The sequence below is a fragment of the Megascapheus bottae genome, chromosome 6, assembly GCF_031878675.1.
Source record: "Megascapheus bottae isolate mThoBot1 chromosome 6, mThoBot2.hap1, whole genome shotgun sequence".
NCBI lineage: Eukaryota > Metazoa > Chordata > Mammalia > Rodentia > Geomyidae > Megascapheus > Megascapheus bottae.
In genome coordinates, this window is record NC_143514.1 from 51,639,721 (window position 1) to 51,661,101 (window position 21,381).

At 35.5% G+C, this 21,381-nt stretch overlaps 1 protein-coding gene and 1 non-coding gene across 2 annotated transcripts in view; one reads left to right on the forward strand and one right to left on the reverse strand.

The window, feature by feature from the left end:
* The window catches only part of Faf1 (Fas associated factor 1), a 286,921-nt gene that overhangs the window by 181,281 nt on the left and 84,259 nt on the right, over positions 1 to 21,381 (forward strand). Inside the window, exon 12 of the mRNA XM_090334872.1 lies at positions 891 to 972. Coding sequence (XP_090190998.1) covers positions 891 to 972 — 82 coding nt within the window. The remainder of the gene's footprint in view (positions 1 to 890; positions 973 to 21,381) is intronic.
* LOC150061847 (small nucleolar RNA SNORA51) lies at positions 6,384 to 6,512 on the reverse strand. The gene has a single exon (XR_016536064.1). It is a non-coding gene; the product is annotated as a small nucleolar RNA SNORA51 (small nucleolar RNA).

A 21,381-nucleotide genomic window follows, 5' to 3' on the forward strand; every position in this document is an offset into this window, starting at 1 on the left:
AACTTCAGAGAGGTATATCACTTTCTGTATCTTTATTAAAGTTTAATAAATGAGTTACTAATGTAATATTGCTATTGTGTTTCCCAAAGAATTAGGATATTGTGTACATTTTTAGTTCATCTTGGGATAGAGAGACAAAATAAAATCTATATGATACTAGGTTTCTCTAAACAGAGATAGAATTACAGTTCCAGTCCAGACCCCCATTTCAACCAGTAAGCTGTATGGTCTGTGGTCTACTTTGGAGACCCAAATAGGAGAATTTTTAGTTCTGGGCCAGTCCTATTTAAAAATGTCAAGTACTACTTAAAAAAACAACTAAAAACAAAAGGGCTACGAGTATAACTAAAGGGATAGACCACCTTCCTAATCAGCGTGAGGCCCTGGGCCAAACTGCAGTAACAGTAGATAAGTAAATAAAATTTTAAGAGAATTAAAAGTAAGTAAGTGCATTTTACTACTTTTTAAAAAATTCTTTAGCATTTATTCTAAGACTCATAAAATGTTTATGTACATTTAGGAATTTTTGAGATGTTTAATTATGAAGAGGATTAATATTTAACCCTTAAATTTGATATAAATAATATTTCTCTTTAGTATTATTTCTTATGTAATATAAAATGGGAACTTTACATGAAACTATTTACATGGAATAAAATAGGAAGCTAAAGCTGTCAAAGTGAGTAGCCAAAAAGTCGCTCCTTGTGAATGGCATTTTAACGTTTGGTAATTATAATTAAAATTCTAGAGTTATATTAGTATAGACAAGGAGAATTGAAGAAAGCACATTTTTTCCCAAGCATTTAAATAAATGAATTTACTTAAAACTCAAGGATTAGACTTGTGAATTTGAAATGCACCTTAATTAATAGACTCAATTTTCCCTATAGATATGGTGACTGCCATCCTGTATTTTTTATTGGCTCATTAGAAGCTGCTTTTCAAGAGGCCTTTTATGTGAAAGCCCGAGATGTAAGTACAATTTTACCTGTTCTGATTTAAAAAAAAAAAAAAAAATGCGGGCCGGAAGTTTGGCCTAGTGGTAGAGTGCTTGCCTAGCCATGCACAAAGACCCAGGTTCGATTCCTCGGTACCACATACAGAGAAAAAAATAAAAGCCGGAAGTGGTGCTGAGACTCAAGTGGTAGAGCTCTATCCTTCAGAAAGTCACAGGACAGTGCTCAGGGCTTTAGCACACCACCCCTCCCCCCCCAAATGAATCTGGTAGATTTACCACTAGGCCTGAGAAAATAACTGTTTTTGTTTTGAGAGTGAAAAATTAGTCTTTGTTTCATCTATCAATCTGATCAAGAAGCTTACACCAGAGCATTTCTTTAATGTCCAAAAATTAGTCTTTGTTTCATCTATCAATCTGATCAAGAAGCTCACACCAGAGCATTTCTTTAATGTCCCCTCCCCAAGATTTTGCAAGAGATAAATTCTGTAGCAGGATTTTCTTTTTTTAATTTGTTGGGGAGCACTTACTTATGTCTTCAGACTGTTTTCTTTTCAATACATGATTGGTAATTTCTTGATAGAGGATGAGGATAAGTCTTGTAACAAAACAGGTAACACTGCAGTAGTTCTTTTTGTCTGTGGACACTGTATTCCAGAATGCCCAAGAGATATCTGAAAGTTCGGTACAAGATCCTACACTAGTTAAGTATCTCTAATCTGAAAACCTAAAATCTAGAATGCTTTAACGTTCAAAACATGTTTAGACCCCATGATACTCAAAATGTTTTTGATTTCATAATTTGGAATTAGTAGTACTCAACCCAAACTGTTTATACAAACATTCCAAAATCCAAAATGTTTCTGGTCTCAAACATTTTGGATAACAAATCCTTAACTCATACTGTTTTTTGTTTTGTTTTGTTTTGTTTTGTATATGCATACTTTCCTTTGATAGGATTTGGGTGTCATGAGATAATAGTTTTGCTTATTTTTAAAAATATTTTATCTTGGTGAAGTGTTTTGGGTTCTTTTGTTGTTTGTTTTGATGTTGGGATAGAATGTAGTACTTTGTGCTTACTAAGCCTATGTGCTCTTATCACTTAGCCACCTACCTGGTTCCTTTTATTTCCCCAACAAAATTTAATTTATAAATTAGACACATTGAAAAATTAGAAACAGGGCCAGAAGCATGACCTCATAGTAGAGTGCTTGCCTAGCATGCACAAAGCCCTGGGTTCAATTCCTTTGTACCATATACACAGAAAAATCCAGAAATGGTGCTGTGGCTCAAGTAGTAGAGCACTAGCCAAGGACAGTGTTCAGCCCCTGAGTTAGCTCCAGGACTAAGGGAAAAAAAAAAGAGAGAGATTAGAAACAGGGCTGGGAGTATGGCATAGTGGTAGAATACTCGCCTTACATACACAAAGCCTTAGATTCAATTCCTCAGTACCACATACATGGAAAAAGCTGGAAGTGATATTGTGCCTCAAGTGGTAGAGTGCTAGGCTTGTCTTGGGAAGCTCAAAGACAATGCCCAGGCCCTGTGTTCAAGCCCCAGGACTGGCAGAGAGAGAGGGAGGAGGGGAGAGGGGAGAGAATCAAAACACATGATTAAAAAATGAAACAGGAGTATCTTGTAATGAAAATTAAATGGTATGTGTGTGCACGCACACCGCGCACATGTGCGTAAGTGTGTACATGAGTACGCACATGTCTAAAAATACCTTCTTGTACTTTCACCGTTTGGTAAAGACAGTCCTACCCCAGCTTCTCTTTGGCATTTGCAAATGGTCAACATCATCCTCAGTATTCTAGCTCTTTGAGTCATTATTAGGTTAAATAAGTGTTTCTTGAATATAAGCATTGGGACAATCTGATAGTCAAGATAACTTCTTGTTTAATATGTACACAGCATGCAAAGGATAGGTAGATAGGCTGGACAAAATGATGGTGATACATCCCAGGCAAGAAGTTTGAGAATTCATCAAGCTACTCAGGACAGCTCACAATTTAAAATACATGAATTTTTGGTTTTGGAACTTCCCATTTAGTATTTTCACACCCCAACTGATTCAGCTAAAGAAGAAACAACCTACCCACTGTAATATTTTTCCCTGAAAGTCACTCTGCACCAACTATTTTTTTTCTTCTTTTTCTTTTTCTGTCAGTAGTGGGACTTGAATTCTGGGCCTGGGCATTGTCCCTGAACTCTTCAGCTCAAGACTACTGCCCTACCCCTTGAGCCACAGCCCCACTTCCCATTTTCTAGTGGTTAATTGGAGATAAGAGTCTCACAGACTTTAGTGCCCTGGCAGACTTTGAACCATGATCCTTAGATTTCAGCTTCCTGAGTAGCTAGGATTACAGTTGTGAGCCACTGTTCCTGGCTTGTACCAACTATTTCTTTTTTTTAATTTATTGTAATTAATAGAAGGGTTACATTATATTCACCAGATAGTAAGTGCATTACTTCGCAAACATTGATACCATTTCACATGTTTTGGTTCCCATTTCCCTCCTCTCCCCATTCCTCATCTTGTTTTCCCCCCTTCCCTATCCTATTTCAAATAACCAAATAAACATATATACAATATATCAGGTAACAAGATACTGTAATAATATGAGATAACCAAGGAACAACAAAAGAGATGAGAAATAACATAGTACATTAAGGACAACAATCATACATTATATGGCATTTGTTTCTATATCCTGGAAGTCCTTTCATTTAGCGTCATCCTATATGGCCTTATGCATCTAGGTTTTGCTCTATTTGTACCAACTAGTTCTTTTTTTTTTTTTTTTTTGCCAGTCTTGGGCTTGAACTCAGAGCCTGAGCATTGTCCTTGGACTTTCTCAAGGCTAGAGCTCTACCACTTGAGCCTCAGCACTATTTCCGGCTTTTTTCTACATATATGGTACTGAGGAATCGAACCTGGGTCTTCATGCATTGTAGGCAAGCACTCTACCACTAGGCCAAACTCCCAGGCCCTGTACCAACTATTTCTTATAAACGGATTTGGGCTTTGTCATCCTGCAGTCAAGTAAAGTTAATTCAGAAGGTACATTTTGAGCAAGAAGATTTTAATTACTCATTTTTATATTAACACAGCAATCAACACCTTAGTAATTGCTTCAGTATATCTCTATATCATCAGCTCTTCCCATTTCCTTACCTGCTATGGTTTAAATATTCCCTCCAAAACATACCTTGAAATTTAATTGTTATTGTAACAGAGTTGAGAGTGGTACCTTTAAAAGATGGCTAGGTCCTGGTGATGTCACCCTGATGAATCCATTAGGAATTTTATCTCAGGGATGTGCTAGTTATTTGTAAGAGTTTGGTATTTCCTCCCTTCTTTCTCTCCCTTCTGCAGTCTTACCATATAATCTCTTACCTTGTAATGATGCAAAAAATAGCCCCACCAGATGCAAACTCTCCATATCTACTGTACAACTGTTCTCCATAGTCTTACTCTTCTTGCATGCTTACCAACTGCCAGGAATGCATTTTCTCCTGCTTTTTGCAGGAAGACTGTTATTTTCTACTTCTATCAGCCACCCTTCTTATACTGTCCAGTGAAACTTCTATTTTCTGTTATTGGTACACTAAGCACATTTGAATTATCCACTTATATGTTTTTCCAGGTTTGATTTTTCTTTTGATAGGAACCATGCCCTTTTTATTCCTAAACACAATAAATACTCAACACATGCTTAATGAGTGGAACAAAAGTAGGGGAAGTATGGTGTGTAAATGGAGAAAGGGAAATGGCTATAGGAAAAGAAGGCAAACAGTTTTGAGAATGAGTCAGAGCTTCCCCGTGAGATTTTGTTTTTGTTTTTCTTTTTGTTAGTCTTAGGACTTGAATTCAGGGCCTGGACACAGTCTTCTTACCTGTACCTCCTGCATATTGAGGTATGAATCACCATGCCTGGCTCATTTGTTGAGATACTATCTCACTAATTTCTTGTCCATGCTGGCCTTGAAGTTCTTTCTACTGATTCCTGCCTCCCAAGTATAGCTTAGATTGCAGGGATTGTCCACTATATCCAGCCAAAGAAAAAAATAATCTTTTTATTTTTTGCCAGTCCTGGAGCTTGAACTCAGGACCTGGGCACTGTCCTTGGACACTTTTTGCTCAAAGCTAGCACTCTGCCACTTGAGCCACAGCACCATTTCCGGCTTTTTCTGCATTTTTGGTTCTGGGCTTTGTGTATGCTAGGTGGGCACGCTCCCACACTCCTGGCCCCTTTTTTTTCCCCCTGCCAATCCTCTGGCTTGAAGTCAGGGTTTAACCACTGTCTTGGACTTTCTCAAGATTAGTGCTCTATCACTTAAACCACAGCACCATTTCTGGCTTTTTTTTGTGTGTATGTGGTATCAGAAATTCGAACCCACGCATTCATGCATGCTAGGGGAACACTCAACACTAGGTCATGTTCCTGGCCCAGAAAGAATTAATCTTAAAACAAATTTTAAAAGCTGAATTCCAAGAAAATTGGTTAACTGACAAATACTGGTACCAGGCACCAGTGTAATGTTACCTACTAAGGAAGCTGAGATCTGAAGGATGAAGGCAGTCTGGTTAGAAAACTCCAACAACTCCTAGATCCAAAATAACCATCAGAAAATCAAGACTAGAACCGCAACTCAAGTCCTAGATCAATAGCCAGAAAGCCAGATGATCAAGTACAAAGTTCTGAGTTTAAAAAATAAACAAAAACAGAAACTTATTTATTCTTAGAATGGTGGAATAGCACTTTGTGTTTTGTGCAGGTTCTGGAATTTGAACTCAAAAGAGTCTGGGTACTGCCTCTCAGCTTATTTTTTTTTTGTTGTTCTTTTAAATTTTTATTTTTTATTGTTGGGGTAATGTACAGAGGGGTTACAGTTACATTTGCCAGATAGTAGGTACATTACTTTTCACGCATTGATACCCCTTCTCATGTCTCTATTTACTTCCCTATCCCCTCCCAATCATCTTGTTTTCCCCCCTTCCCTTTATTTCAAATAAACAAATTAACGTACATACAATATACCGCCTATGAGCTTTTTTGTTCAAGGAAAACTCTACTACTTGAGGTCACAGCTCTGCTTCTAATTTGGTGGTAAATTGAAGATAAGAGTCTCATGTACTTTACTGTCCCAGCTGGCTTTGAATCACAGTCCTCAGATTTCAGCTCTCTGAGTAGCTAGGATTACAGGTGTGAATCACTAGTGCCAGAATGAAAAAATACTTTTAAGACATAACATTAACTTTTTATAATTATAAGTTTGGACTTTTTTCTTTTATTTTACTTTGGCAATGCTAGGATACAAACTCATAATTATGATGGGGGTGGCTTACCACTTAAGAAACATCACAGACACCCCCCCCCCATTTTTTTTTTCTTGTACAGGTTATTTTATTTTTTTCCCTAGCCCATGTCTCCCTATTCACAACACAACAGGAATAGGCCTGGGCTGAGGTGTATATATGGTAGCTTTACTCTGCCTCCTTTTTCTATACAGTTAGTGTGAGAACACAGCCACTGGTAAGCACCTAGAGGTCCAGGTTATTTTAAAATAGAGTCCCATTTGTTGTCCAGGCCAGCATCTTCAGTTTTATACTTCCCACTCTAATTGTCTGGCATATGCTACCACTGCTCGGTTTTTCTATTGAGATGGTATTTTGTAAAGATTTTTGCCCAGGATGACATAGAACCATGATTCTTCCGATCTCAGATGCCCTTGTAGCTGGAATTACATATACCACAATGTCCAGACACTGATTGAGAAGCGGGGGGGGGGGTCTTACAAATTGCCATTCCTACTCCTGTACTGGCCTCTAACTCTGATATTCTCAATCTTAACTTCCTGAATAACTAGTATTACAGGTATGAACTACCTAGCTTGGCTTATTTATAAATTGCTATTTTTATGACAGTACATGTTTATAATAGTACATATATAGAGATTTCATAAATACACATTTATGGAAAATATTGCAAAACAAACAGAAAATATTCTAACAGACTATTGATTTTATCGTATGTTTTTCCATGTTTCATATCTTCATGCAATTCTATTTATGTATATTTTTATAAAAATAAGTGGTCCTTCAATACTATTGTAGTATTTTCCCTTTTGATATTATATGACCATTTCTTTAATTATGTATTATTTTATAGAACTTTAAACTTTCATTATAAAAATATTGTATAAAAATTAGAATATTGGGCTGGGAGTTTGGCCTAGTGGTAGAGTGCTTGCCTAGCATGCACAAGGGCCCAAGTTCGATTCCTCGGTACCACATACATACAAAAAAGCCGGAGTGGTGCTGAGGCTCAAGTGGTAGAGCTCTAGCCTTGAGAAAGTTCAAGGACAGTGCTCAGGCTCTGAGCTCAAGCCCAGGACTGGCCAAAAAAAAAAAAAAATTAGAATATTGTAATAAACATAGAAATCCTCTAAACCTATGTTCAATAATTAAGACAGTTGCCACAATTACTTCTTCCATATAGTTATCCTAAAATCTAATCATCTTTACTGTTATAGAAATGATATACAGAGGGATTGCAATTACATGAGTCAGGTAATGAGTACATTTCCTTTCATACAGTGTCTTCTGTTCCCTTACTGTCTCCCAGTAACTCCCTAAAGTCTTAATATAGTTTTAAGTCTTAGTAATAGTTTATCTCAAAATTTAAATTCATAAAGAGCCCCATTTAAAAGCTAAGTATATATGAAAATATGCATAGATTTGTGACTTTGATGAATTTATTTTTATGATTATTTATTTGGTGCTGGTACTATGGCTTAAACTCAGGGCCTGGGTACTGTGTCTTAGCTTATTTGCTCAAACCTGGTGCTCTGTTATTTCAGCTCCACTTCTGGCTAATTATAAATAAGATGTTCTTATCCAGGTTGGCTTAGAACCATGATGCTAAGATCTCAGCTTCCTGAGTAGCTAGGATTACAGGTATCAACCACCAGCACCTGGCTATATAATACATTTTTTTCCTCAGTTCCTTTCTGATTAAAAGTGGGAAATGTTGACTAGAACATAAAATGAATTAAAAATTTATTGAAGATATGTAATATACTAGTAGATTGTGTGATGAGCGCACTTGAGGCTCTGGATTTGATACACTGAATTATATATACACAAAAATTATTCAAAATTTATTTAAAATTTTAAATGATATTTTAATATTTGTTGCATTTAAGCCTTTGAAATTAGTAAATTTTATTTTTTTTGTGGGGGCGATGGGGCTTGAACTCTGGGCCTGGGCACTATCCCTGAGCTCTTCAGCTCAAGGCTACTGCCTTACTCTTTGAGCCATAGCACTACTTCTGGGAAGTTAGTAAAACATAAGCTGCATGAAAACATTTCAAGATATCTGACATTTATTAGTTTTTGACTAAACCATTTCAAAGTAAATTATAAAATTCATATTTTGCTCCTAAACTTTAGTATGTTTTTTGTGAACGTGAGATTTTCCTACTTAATCACAATACCATTGTCATATGAACCAAAATTAGTGATAATTCTCAAATATTAATATCCAGCGCATATTCAAACTTCACTATTTGTTGCCAGAATATCTTTCTAGCTGTTTTTCTTTCTGGAACCCACAATTCACTCAAGGATCACAAATGATATTTAAGTTTTAGACTTCTTAAATCTCTCTTAAGTAAGCACCATCTCCTCCCTTTTCCCCCCTGTGACATTTGCTTTGTGAAGAAACCAAGCCAAATGACTTGTTCCAAATTCTGGATTTATGTGTTTCTTTGGGATATGATTTGCCTTGTTCCTCAGGCTATCCTTCCTGGAGGGGAAAAGAATTGTCTAATTCTTAAGCACTTCTTTTTTGGCAGTCCTGGGGCTTGAACTCAGGACCTAAGCACTGTCCTTGGGCTTTCTGAAGGCTAGAGTTCTACCACTTGAGCCACAGCACCACTTTCTGGTATTTTCTATGTATGTGGTACCAAGGATTTGAACCCGGGTCTTTGTGCATGCTAGGCAAGCACTCTATAACACTAGGCCACACGCCCGGCCCGAGATAAAGGACTTTTTATAAGAATGTTGAAGGCCCAGTATGGTTGCCCACTCCTGTAATACCAGATAAGGCAAAAGGATCACAAGTTTGAGGCTAATCTGGGCTCATACGAAATTCAAAACTGGCCTGGACTAAGTAGTAAGGCCATATCTCCAATCCACCCCCCAACAAAAAACAATAATGGTTTGTAAATAATCCTGAATAATTTACTATAATAAGATTATTAATGATTATGGAATCTTTGTTTTTTTTGATCATGCAGTTGTATTTAATTTAAACAATTTGTTATTTGATTTAAATACCTGTGTATACTTTCCAGTAAGGTTACTAAAGCAGTTGAAGTAATGAAAAAAAAGTCAGGATTTTTTATAACTTAAAGTGTAGCTCCCAAAACAGGCACAGGTATTTCTAAAATCTCATGTCAAGAATTTCTGTGTTATAGTTTTAAATGCAGATAATTATACAGTGTATTACTTAGAAAAGAACTTTTACTAAGTATCTTACACAGTAAGTTGGCATTTAGATTTATTCAGACTGATAATCCCCAGAAGAGCATAAGCTCTTATTTATTAACTCTGGGATATTTCTAATGAAACAATTGATTGTTTGCTTTTTATTAATGTGAAGGTATTTTAGCAAATGAAAATCATTGGTTCATGTAATTAAATGTGTTGCTTCCTAGTAGATTCACATCAAAATACATTGACCTTTGTGAATTACTAAAATGTCTTTATCTTCTTTCCCTTGTTCAGGTCTCCCTTCCCAATTTAGAGATCAACAGTTTATGCATAGTTTATTGCATTTCTGTAAACTTAGGCAAAATTTAGCCTCATGATAAATTATTCAAAATTAAATCTAATTTGGTATGTTTATTATAGTCACCAAACAAATTATATGTATCTCAATTTAATTAGGTGAAGAATAATATATATTAATGCTTCAGATTTACATGATGTTGTATAAGTGTTTCATTTGGACCTTATAACCCATGAGATAGGGAAATTAATAATTATATTCTCATATTTATTTTTTTGTCTATCAGTGCTGGCCCTGGGGTTTGAATTTAAGGCCTGGGAACTATCCCTGAGTGTTGTTTGCTCAAGACTAGTGCTCTATCACTTGAGCCACAGCTCCACTTCTTGCTTTTATTTTTGGGGAGCAGTTAAGTTGAATCTCACAAACTATTCCTGCATAGGCTGGCTTTGAACCATGATTCTCAGAGCTCCCTGAATAGCTACAATTACAGGCATGAGCTACCAGTGCCCACCCGTTGTTTCAACACAGGTAAATATGGTTTACATTATACCATTATACTTCAGTTTTCCCAGATACATTCTACACTGCAGGATTCAGTTATTAAAATAGTTCTCTACTTTTGAGATTTCACATTTAGAATTAACCCAAATCTTATTCAGTATTATTTTTTAACTTATGAATGTATCATTTTTCAGGAAACAATTTGCTAATGTTCAAACAATTTAAGGCAAGTGTGACTGATACTGTGGCACTCTTACGAAATTTCTTTCATCTTAAATATCACATGTTTAATTTAAACTGTGGGAGGCACATTAATTTTACCAGGGCAACAGATGAGCCTCAAGCACCAGCTTTCTTCACTTGAAGTGAGAAATTGAGTTCCAAGAGTAAATAAAAACAAGATTGAAGGTTTAAATCCTCTGCTAGGCTTCTTGAACTTATATACTCATTAAATGTTTATTGGAGTGGTGGGATTACAAAGGATTTGAGGAGCTTCATCAACTGGTATATAGTTAATCACTAAGTAAAACACTACATTTGATAAAGTGTTTCTCACAATGCCACATTCAATCCATCTTAATGAAAACTGCTTCAAGCTGATTTCATTTGAGAACACTTGTTGATGAGAGTGTTCATGGTTCTTTCTACCTTTTCTTGAGGAATTTATAATGCTACCCAAAGCAGAGCACTAATTTCAATGAAACAAGTGTCATAAGCTTTTTTATGTAAATATATCATGATGATATTTCGACTTCTGATAATACATTAACTTGTTCCTTGTTCTTAACTATTAATGATGTTCACAGAGTTGAGAACTATAAATGTTTATTGTATACCCACTATCTGTGATACAAAAATTGTTTGCCTTTAGTAAGTTCACGGTATAGCAGGGAAGATAGACAATAGACAGATCTATAGTATACAATATTCTATAGACACAATAAGGATAATTGCTTTTCTTTACACCTTTAGAGATATTTCTAAAGAAAGTACCCTTGACTTGATCGCTTTCTATTTACTATGTAGTCCTGTCTGCCCTCAAACTTGTGATACTCCTGCTTCAGCCTCCTCAGTTCTGAGATGACAGGTGTCTACCACTACACCAGCTCTGATCTGAATCTTAAAAGATAAAAAAAAAAAATGCTTGGAAAGTAACAGAATTCCAAACAAAACAGAGATTAAATATTAATGGCTAAATAAAATCACTCTAAAGGAACTACAACAATTTTATGCTGAACAAGGCCCAAGGCCAAAAAGATCAGTTGAGAAGTTTTGAGGGAACCTGTGATTCTCTGCCTTTACCGGTCATTTAAAAGATATTTTCTAGGTAAAGCTTATATTTCTGCTTTTATTTAAATACAAAAATGCTTATCTGAAGGGCCAGTGGTTAACCTTCTTAATTAAGTTGGTGGCCAAGCTGTGAATTTCTTGGGGATTTTTTCAAAGATTCTTTTTATTCCCTAACACTCTGGGGTCCTCCCTAACTCTTTCTCTGGAGAAGTCTCTTCTACATAAAAAGTGCCCTAGGGAATGGTTAGACATTTGTAGTAACTGAAAATCAACAGCAATAAAATTCCCAATGCCAGGGCTTATTCTCATGTGAAGGATTGTTTCTTTCCCAGGCATCCTCTTTGGAGACTGGGCTTTGATATCAGTAGTCCTGGTATGGTTCTTACATCTGACATCAGACTTAGTACTTTTCTAAATGTACTTAATTTAGGGAAACCAACTTCCATAGTCTGAAGCTAGTAATAAAACTATTTCTAATCTGAATGGAGGGGAAAATGAGAGTGTCATACTATATCATCTGTGGTAGTTTTGATGACTAAATGAGATGCTCTCTTTCTATTCACCGAAAAAGTGTTAAGGCTGTTTTGAACAAATTTGAAACATATAACAAAACTGGGTTTTGTATTCAATTTATGAACTAGTTGTACTGACAATTCCAGAAAGGAATTTTGTAAACCTTGATTGATATTCCCATCACTAAAATTAGTGTTTAACTTTAACAATGCTTGTTATGTATCAAGCTTTATTAAATTTTTTAAAGTCATCTCATTGTAAACTACCCTATTTTCCCTGCCTCAGGAATTCCATCATCAAAAAAAAAAACCCCAAGTAAACAAACTTCTTTGTGCCTTGGAAAATATGCCTTGTCTGCTCATTTTGTCTGTTATCTTTTCAAGTTAAATTCCTTGAAGGCAGGACAATTTCTTTTAATTTTTGTGACAGTTTAGAAAAGTATCCTCCATATGTATGATGCTAATGTAATTTTTTAGCAAAATATTTTCTCATTATTCAAGTAATGTTTATTATAGGAAAAATAATACAGATTCATCTTAAGTAGAAAATAAAAGTTAACATGTAATTCTGATCATGAAACTAACCATTATTAGATGTATTTAATTTATAAACATAATTTCAAAATTCTACAAACATGTTTTTCCAAAAGCTGACATTTTACATAAATACAACCATTACAAATAAATTATTCTATAACTACATTTCCACTGAACCCCAGTAGATTACTAAAACCATTTAGAATATACTATTAGTTTAGTTATCAGATCTTCCCATTTTGTAAAAATATGTACTACTGGTATATAATTCTTTTTCAGATTAATCAGAAATGTATTGTTAATTTAGTCTACAATTTAAAATTTTCTAACTTTTGTTACTTTTTGAAACCATATTTGACATTATGTTGAAAATGAACTATTAAATTTGTCGATGAGGATGGGAGGGGAAAAACTGGGAGAGAGTAAGGAAAGGGATGACAATGTCTAAAAAGATGTAACTGTAACTTAGTTCACCTTTATCATAACAATAAAAAATTAAAACCAGGTATACTGTATATACTTTGTTTACTTGAAATAGGAAAGGGAAGGGAGAAAAACAAGATGATTGGGAGGGGGTGGGAGGGAAGAGGGAAATGAGAACATGAGAAGGGGTATCAAGGTATGAGAAGTAATGCACCTACTATCTGGCAAATGTAACTGTAGCCCCTCTGTACATTACCCCAGCAATAAAAAAAAAATAAAAGACCCAGTGCTATGGACATGGTATTACAAATACAAATACAACTACATAGACATAAAAATCTATGACTCTATAGACATAATGTTTTATTACATGGATTAATATGTATCTATGACATACAAACCCTCAGCCTAATTTTAATTATGTTCTAAAATCTAAGTACCAATGATTATATATAGATTCCCTTCTTGAATACTTGTTTGTTAAATACGTCATTTGAAATAGGATATAAAAATCAATGTCAATAAAGTCTTTAATAATAAATAAATAAACAAACAAAAAATTTTTTGAGCCCGGTACTTGTGGGTCACAAGGAGACTGCCCAGTTCAAAGTCTGGGCAGAAAAGTCCATTAGACTCTTATTTCTCCAATTAACCAACAAAAATCTAGAAGTAAAGCTATGGCTCCAGTGGTAGAGCACTAGTATTGAGGGAGGGGGGGCAACTGAGGGACAGTGCCCAGGCCTTGAGTTCAAGCCCAGGATTGGCAGCCCTCCCCATTTCATATGTATTTGAAAAGTATCAGTTACAATAATCATTCCTATCAGTAGACTATTCATTCTACATCATTTCTCCATAGTGCCCTCCTTGCTTCTACAAATTATTTTTTTTCATATTATTATTTTAGAGTATAATACATACCTCACAAATTTATTTAACAATTATTAATACTGAGTACATAAAGCATCATTGAAATGTATTCGAAATATATTTGAGGTGGTCACTCTGTTGTAGGTAGACATTGAATAAATCAGGCAGCTTTTTATTTGCAGCAAGGCAGTTTTCAAACTAGCCTGATACTGAGTACTTGTATATGCCTCCTGCATTTTCTTAGAAAGGTAACTAAAATAGGTTAGTGATAAACCTCACTTGGAGTAAGGAATCCTTACATTTATAGTGATCATGTTACTTGAGTGATAATGTCAGAGAAGATAATGTCATGGGAAGTTAGGTCTAGAAGAGAGATATCTGAGAAGGGGGGAATCTCATCAAGGAATCGATGAATGCCAGCATTTGAAAGATTTCAAAGAGAAAGATGACATTTTTATAGTAATAATGTAAGAATAAGTGATATCTGCAAAAAATAATATAAGAAATTTGTAGGTAGAATTAGAAGGGATAAATGGATAACAGTCAGACTGATCTGTGTAATAGGAATATAGGTACCTTGGAACATCAAGCAGTGATTATAAAACCGTAGTACAGTGGTAACAATGCAGTTTACAAAATTTTGGGTCTAAATTTCCAGCCTTTTCATTTCCCTGTGTCTTTCTCTACACATGCATCTTCTAGCATCATAAACAGGTATTTTAGAAAAAATAGTATTGAATCAAAATATGAAAAAGATGCTCCACATTTTAAAATACAAGATTAAAACTGCACTTAACAGCATTAGCACCTATCATAATAGCAAAAATGGTTCAATGTACTAATGCAAATCAAAAATAAATTAAAAAATGTTCATGTTAGTATTATTTAAAGGACAAAACTGGAAATAGATACATTAATAAAAGGTAGATTAAATAATGGCATACGCCTATGATAGACTACTATATGACCATTCAAAAGAATGAAGCTGTTTCATAAATATTGTGGTAGAATGATCTACAAAACAAGTGAAAAAGTGAAGTGCATCATAACATGTATAATGTGGCTGATTTATCTTCTAAAAACTTCTTGTATATCTAATAGGTAGATAAATTACAAAAAGTTTTTTTTAATGCCAAGACAAATCACTTACTATGTCCTCAGTAATCTTGTTACATTTCAGGACACATGCATTTCAGTCACATAGAGGCCCCCATCACTGTAACCTGTTCCAAATACCAGGAGAGTATCTTCCCTCAATGAAATGATTAGATCATATGTTAGCATACCCTGTTGCGTGAAGAAAAGTCTATTCAATCATGCTCTCTCCACTTGGCCTTCTTAGAATAGCTTTCCTCTTTTCTCACTAACCAAATGTATGACTGTAGTATTTTAAATGTCCATTCTGTTCATTTGCCAGGAGTCAGAAGTAATTATAATCCTCTATAAGTCAGAGTCCAGTGGTAAACTGAGAGACTCTTTCCACTGGACCAAGAACTAGTCTACACCATATAACTTGTCTTCAAATTTTATGGATTGTCTTACAAAGTTAGCCTATTCTAGTAAGAATTGAGATTCAATTTAGTTATACTTAACAGGATAATAAAAATGACTTCAAATTAGAGTTAATTTATCTCTTCCTTTAAAAAGTATACAGATCATCTCTCCAGTCTTGATATGGCACATCACAAAATCAGAAACTCAAGTTTCTACTGTTTGTTGCTTCTCTGAAAAGATTCAGGATGGGCCATGGTGTAGGATGACTGTTGGAACTGTAATACTTAGGTTCAAATTATCCTGAACTTAGTTTCAAAACTATACTTAATTAATAGAAAACCAGGCAATGCTGTCAGCATTGTCAACAACAAAAGAAGCAATAATAGAGATTTTTCTCACCAAGAAAAAAATATTTAGGAACCAGCAGTCTCTGACACACATATTAAATGATTGATTAAGAGTTAAAATCTGGGGCCAGGACTGTGGCCTAGTGGTAGAGTGCTTGCCTAGCATGCACAAAGCCCTGGGTTCGATTCCTTGGAACCACATACACAGAAAAAGCGGAGAGTGGTGCTGTGGCTCAAGTAGTAGAGCCTTTAGAAAACCTAAGGACATTGCTCAGGCCCTGAGTTCAAGCCCCTGGACTGGCCGACCCCCCAAAAGGAGTTAATTAAACTGGTGTCTGAGGCTCAAAGCCTATAATCTTAGCTACTCTGGATGCTGAGGTCTAAGGACCCATGGTCTTATCTCCATTAAACCATCAAAATGTCCAGAAGTTGCCAAGCTCAACGCCTGTAATCCTGAGATCTGAGGATGGAGGTTCAAGCCAGCCTGGACACTAAAAAGTTGTTGAAACTCTTTATTTACAATTTATCACTAAGAAAGGGGAAGTGGGGCTGTAGCTCAAGGGGTAGGGCTCTAGCCTTGAGCTGAATTGCTCAGGGACAATGCCCAGGCCCAGAGTTCAAGCCCCATGACCAAGCAACCAACCAAAAAAAAAAAAAATATATATATATATATTATATATATGTAATTTGCAATATGAATTATACTTTAAAATCTATCTGCCAGACAGTACTTAATACTTAAAAGTCTGTGAAACATCCTTACCCACTAATTATATTTTCTATAATTTAGGTAAGAATACATTATTAATATACTCATACATCTCAATATGAAATAAATTTGTAAACATTATAAATTCTTACTACTGTGGTTTCCCCATTTCTCTAAATATGGAAGCATGAAATAAATACACTCGGAGTTCTTTTTTTTTTTTTCCTCAGTGGCCTAAATTTAGGAGAGGGAGTACTTTCATGCTACTGTCCACCAGCTGTGTTGTTCCTCACATCCATATGTATGTTCTGTGGCTAACCTGAAATAGTGTTCACCATCTCAAAAGAGATAGTAGATCACAAAAATACTTTCATTTTTATTGTACTGTGGATTAAACCCAGTATAAAGGAAAGTTAAGTTTTACTTTAGGCTCCCCCCTTTTCCTTACCCTCTGATTTCCATGTATGAAATTTAAAGGCATCTATGTCCTCAGAATTTCAGGATGCTATCCTAGCATTTGCATCAGGAAAGTAACAGGAAAAGGATGCCATCTTAACACTCTTAACATCTCTTCATCTGTAGCAGCTGGCTGTTTTCTTTTAGAGCTTTTCTAGTTTGATTGCTGCCTGATGGCAACTAAAATCACTTTGGGGAGCAAGCAAAAGGGTTACATTTCTTTTCATAGTACATAAAAATAGATAGCCTGGACTTCTCGGGGACAGATTGGATATTGGCTTGCCTAAACTTTTTTCTCTGTTTCTCCTCACTATCACCTAAATTTAACATTCAGCTTAAAATACAGAGAAGCCAATTTCTCTCTCTTTGCACAATTCAGTTAAAGTATCACCTACACAATGAAGTAGTCTGATGTTCATGCCTCAACCATCTCTTTACCATTCTCATCTATGAAATGGGGTAATGGGCTTCTGATCTCCAGAACTGCATGATACCCAAACACAGGAAAGTAAAGTAGTTTTCCCAAGGTCTACATATCTAGGAGGTTGCAGAGCAGGAAATGAAAGCAGTTTGGCTCCTCTATCTTATGCATTTACCTTGAGTTTTAGTTGATACTAAGCTGGCCCTGGAACATCCATTATAAGAATTGTGGACATAGGCTAGGTTCTAGAATGATTTAAATGTAGGTCCTAGATTGAAAATAATAAGTAAAACAGCTACAGGAATCATTTTGGGACACGTAGGCCAATTTTGAGTATCAGTTCTAGCTTGGATTATATTATATCTCATCTAGTTTAGATAATATTTTATTCTTGTATCTTTGGTATGAAAAAGGTACAGTAGTTATATATGTAAATGTGTTGCTTCTGGGAAACCAATACTGAAGTATTTCTGGCAGAAGCATTAATCATATCCGCAAATTTCAAGTGTTTCACAAAAAGAAATCTAATAAAAGGAGTGCATACTTGAGCGCCAGTGGCTCATGCCTATAATCCTAGCTACTCAGGAGGCTGAGATCCGAGGATCTCAGTTCGAAGCCAGCCTGAGCAGAAAAGTCCCCATGAAACTCAAAAACTGGAAGTGGAGCTGTAGTTTAAAATGGTAAAGTGCTAGTCTTCAGCAAAAGAGCTCAGGGACAGCGCCTAGGCCCACAACCAACAACAAAAAAAGAATGCTACCACAAATGTTAATCAGTAAATCTAAATAATATCAATATGTCAGCTGTTTATATTAACAACACATACCCAAATTTAAAACAAAACCAAAACAATATTACTAAAGATTCTAGTGGTGATAATGATAAAGACAAAGTAGATCAGCAATGGGAATGAAAGAAAATCAGGTCCTAATTTATACACAAAAATTATTTTATTCTCTTTTTAAGTTACTACTTAAAAAACCCAAGCTACATTTCTAGAAATTGTCACACTTAAACCATTGAATACACAGTATTCATAGATAGATATTCATATACTTGAAAAGAAATGACTTCCTCTTTAGCCCATCCACAAATGTTTACACAGTATTTATAGATAGATATTCATATACTTGAAAAGAAATGACTTCCTCTGTAGCCCATCCACAAATATTTTCTGTTGTATTTGACTTATTTTGAGATCTGTTTTACTTCTTTCAGTTCTAATGTTCTGTGGTTCTTTGATACTAAGTGTTTAAATAGTTGCAATAGCTCAAAGCCATTATCACCTTCGTTACTATCAGCTGCACATTTACTAAGTGCTAAATTAGTACCCTAGCCTCTGGATTTAAATGTGAAGATCAGTTCACCTCTGAAGACACCACCAATAAATATCCCAGGCACTGTTGCCAATAGGAGAAAAGAACCAGATCTTTAGTTGGCTATCATATCTCTTGGGATCATTTTTTAAAAATCATGTATTCTTCATAGTTCTGGAATTTTCTGAGTACTTTTTTTATTGGGTTTTGTTGTCAGGATAATGTATGGAGGCGTTACAGTTACATTTATCTTGTAGTGGGTGCATTACTTCTAGAACCTTGATTCTAACTAGTTTTTATGATGGCTCAGCATTATTACTAGGATAACATACTTTCTTCACAGTCCTCACAAACCCATCTTGACCCATAATCACACAGCTGATAAATGGAAGAACTGGGTTTAGAACAGAGCATTCCGTAACTTTAAAACTTTAGTGATTTTTCTTTATACTGTTTCAGTAAAACCTAGGACATAAAAAAGGCTAATTGAGTGAAGCTCTGTTGCTTTTCTTTGTGCTTTATGAAATTTAGACCTTCTCTGACAAATTAAATAATGCAAATATAGCCTTTTCTCTTTTTGTGCCAGTCCTAGACCTTGAACTCAGGGCCTGGGCACTGTCCAAAATGTTTTCCCTTGAGACTAGTTCTCTACCACTTGAGCTACAACTCCATTTCTGGCTTTTTGGTGATTAATTGGAGACAAGAATCTCACAGACTTTTTTGCGCCAGCTGGCTTTGAACTACAGCCCTCATATTTCAACTTCCTGAGTAGGTAGGATTACAGGCATGAGCCACTGGCACCCTGCCAAGTATAGCCTTTTAGTGCTCTAGTATTATCACTTGTTAAATGGTACAACAATTAGATATTTACTTACCCTGAATATCTCTTCTCTTTCAGTTCGTTAAGTGCAAGGGATCTTTATTTTATTTATTTTATATTTTCAGTGCCTAATATATAGCACTCTGTAAATGCTATTGAACTAAATTATTAATGGCTCAAGGAAAAAAAAACGGTTATAGTCATGGAAAACTAAACATTTTCTTACATTGTTTTCTGTGTACTAGCTGTTCTTCACAAAAGCAGATTTTCTGATTTCCTTGCAGTTTCATCTCTCTCCAAAATTCAGTTAATTTTCTGAATCCTTTTTTTTTTTTAACTGTTTTGGCCTGAGTCTTAATGAGCACAATAAGAAAATAAAAATTATGATTCTGGAGTTTGCATCTGTAATCAGATTTTCATAACCTAAACTTGTAACATTTTCATATTTTAGTCTTTATTTTTGTTTACTTGTGACAATAGCCTGTGAAAATTGCTTGTGGATAGGTTGTTGTGTCTGAGAGATAAGATTAAGATCATTCAGGGTTTATATGCTTTTTAAGCTTCTATGAGAGTAACCATAGCCTGAAGATTCTCTTCTGATACTCTTTAACATCTTCTTTCTCACGTTCCATCTAGACCTTAAAGTGGGAACTTTTTTTTAAAGTGTGTTTTCCTGGAATCTCATGTTTTTAACAGTGTCAGGGGTTTGTGTCCCTGGAACGAAAACTGTTTCTCCAGAGCCTTTTTTCTCCAGGCTTCTAGTGAAAAGAGGGGCGAGGCGAGCCAGTCGCTTACCACAAAGCAGTGCCACCACAAAGGAAAGATTAAGGGTTTAGAGAAAGGTCAATGTGGGTTTTTCTTTAACTAAACACTTTCCTAAAGTTTCCTTGTGGAAAAATAATGAAGTCATCTCAGAGTTTTTAAAGAATTTTTATTTCTTTTTCACCGTCTGCATTCGCTTGTCTTCTCAGCATGGATGTTTAATCTTCCTAGGCTTTGTGAATTGGCCCAAATGAATAAGTGGTGAGCTGTCTCTCTAGGAGCTAGAGGCTTATTCTAAGGGCCTAATCACTGAGTAAACACATCTTTGCCCTCCCTCTCACAACTGCGATATAATAGTCGAGATTCTAGCACAGTAACCTGGATATTGCAGGGACCAATGCTTTGAAATGCAGAATGGTTGATCCTCCAAAACAGACAGTGCCTGATCTTCGCCTGCCTCTTTCTTCTTTTTAAATTAAATATTGCCAAAGAGATGCTGTTTTATTGCTTGATATTGTGCATTAGTGCCCTGGATTTCCAAGTTTAGTTTCAGTCAACACTGTCAGCTGCACTTATAGGGAACTCTTCATGTTGGGTTTCTTCGTAGCCTCTTGGGCACATGTGTGTTTGGTTTGGAAGAGCATTTAAATTAAATCAGTGAGATAGCAATGTAAATCACTAATCTCTTTCTCAAAGTCTAAATGTTCCATTGCAATGTTCTTGAGAGAAATAGGCATTTTAAAGATTTAGCCATTGCTATTGTTTGGTTAGAAATATGCTGATTTAAAAGTGGACAGCTCTCTTGTTCTCAGTGTCTCATTAAATGTAGTTGCTGAGATACGATCAAGTCGAATTAGAGGTTGACATCCCACTGTCTATTCAGCTAGAGAGCTTCTAAGAAGAGGAGCTCTGACTTTGTTAGTGCTGCCACATTCATGTTCCTTTCCTTAAAGCAGCAGATCCCTGATTCATTTAACAAAAGTGATTTAATCTTTGTCATTGCCATTTGGTGTCTTTTCTGCCAGGAGCCGTGGTTAACACCAGTGCTGGAGTTTCTTTCATCAAACAAACTGACACTTATACTAGTTTAAGGATGCAAAAATGACTAGAGAGACTCAGTCCTTCCTCAGGAGAGATTTAGTCTACAGGGAAATTGGTAAACAATTAGAAGAC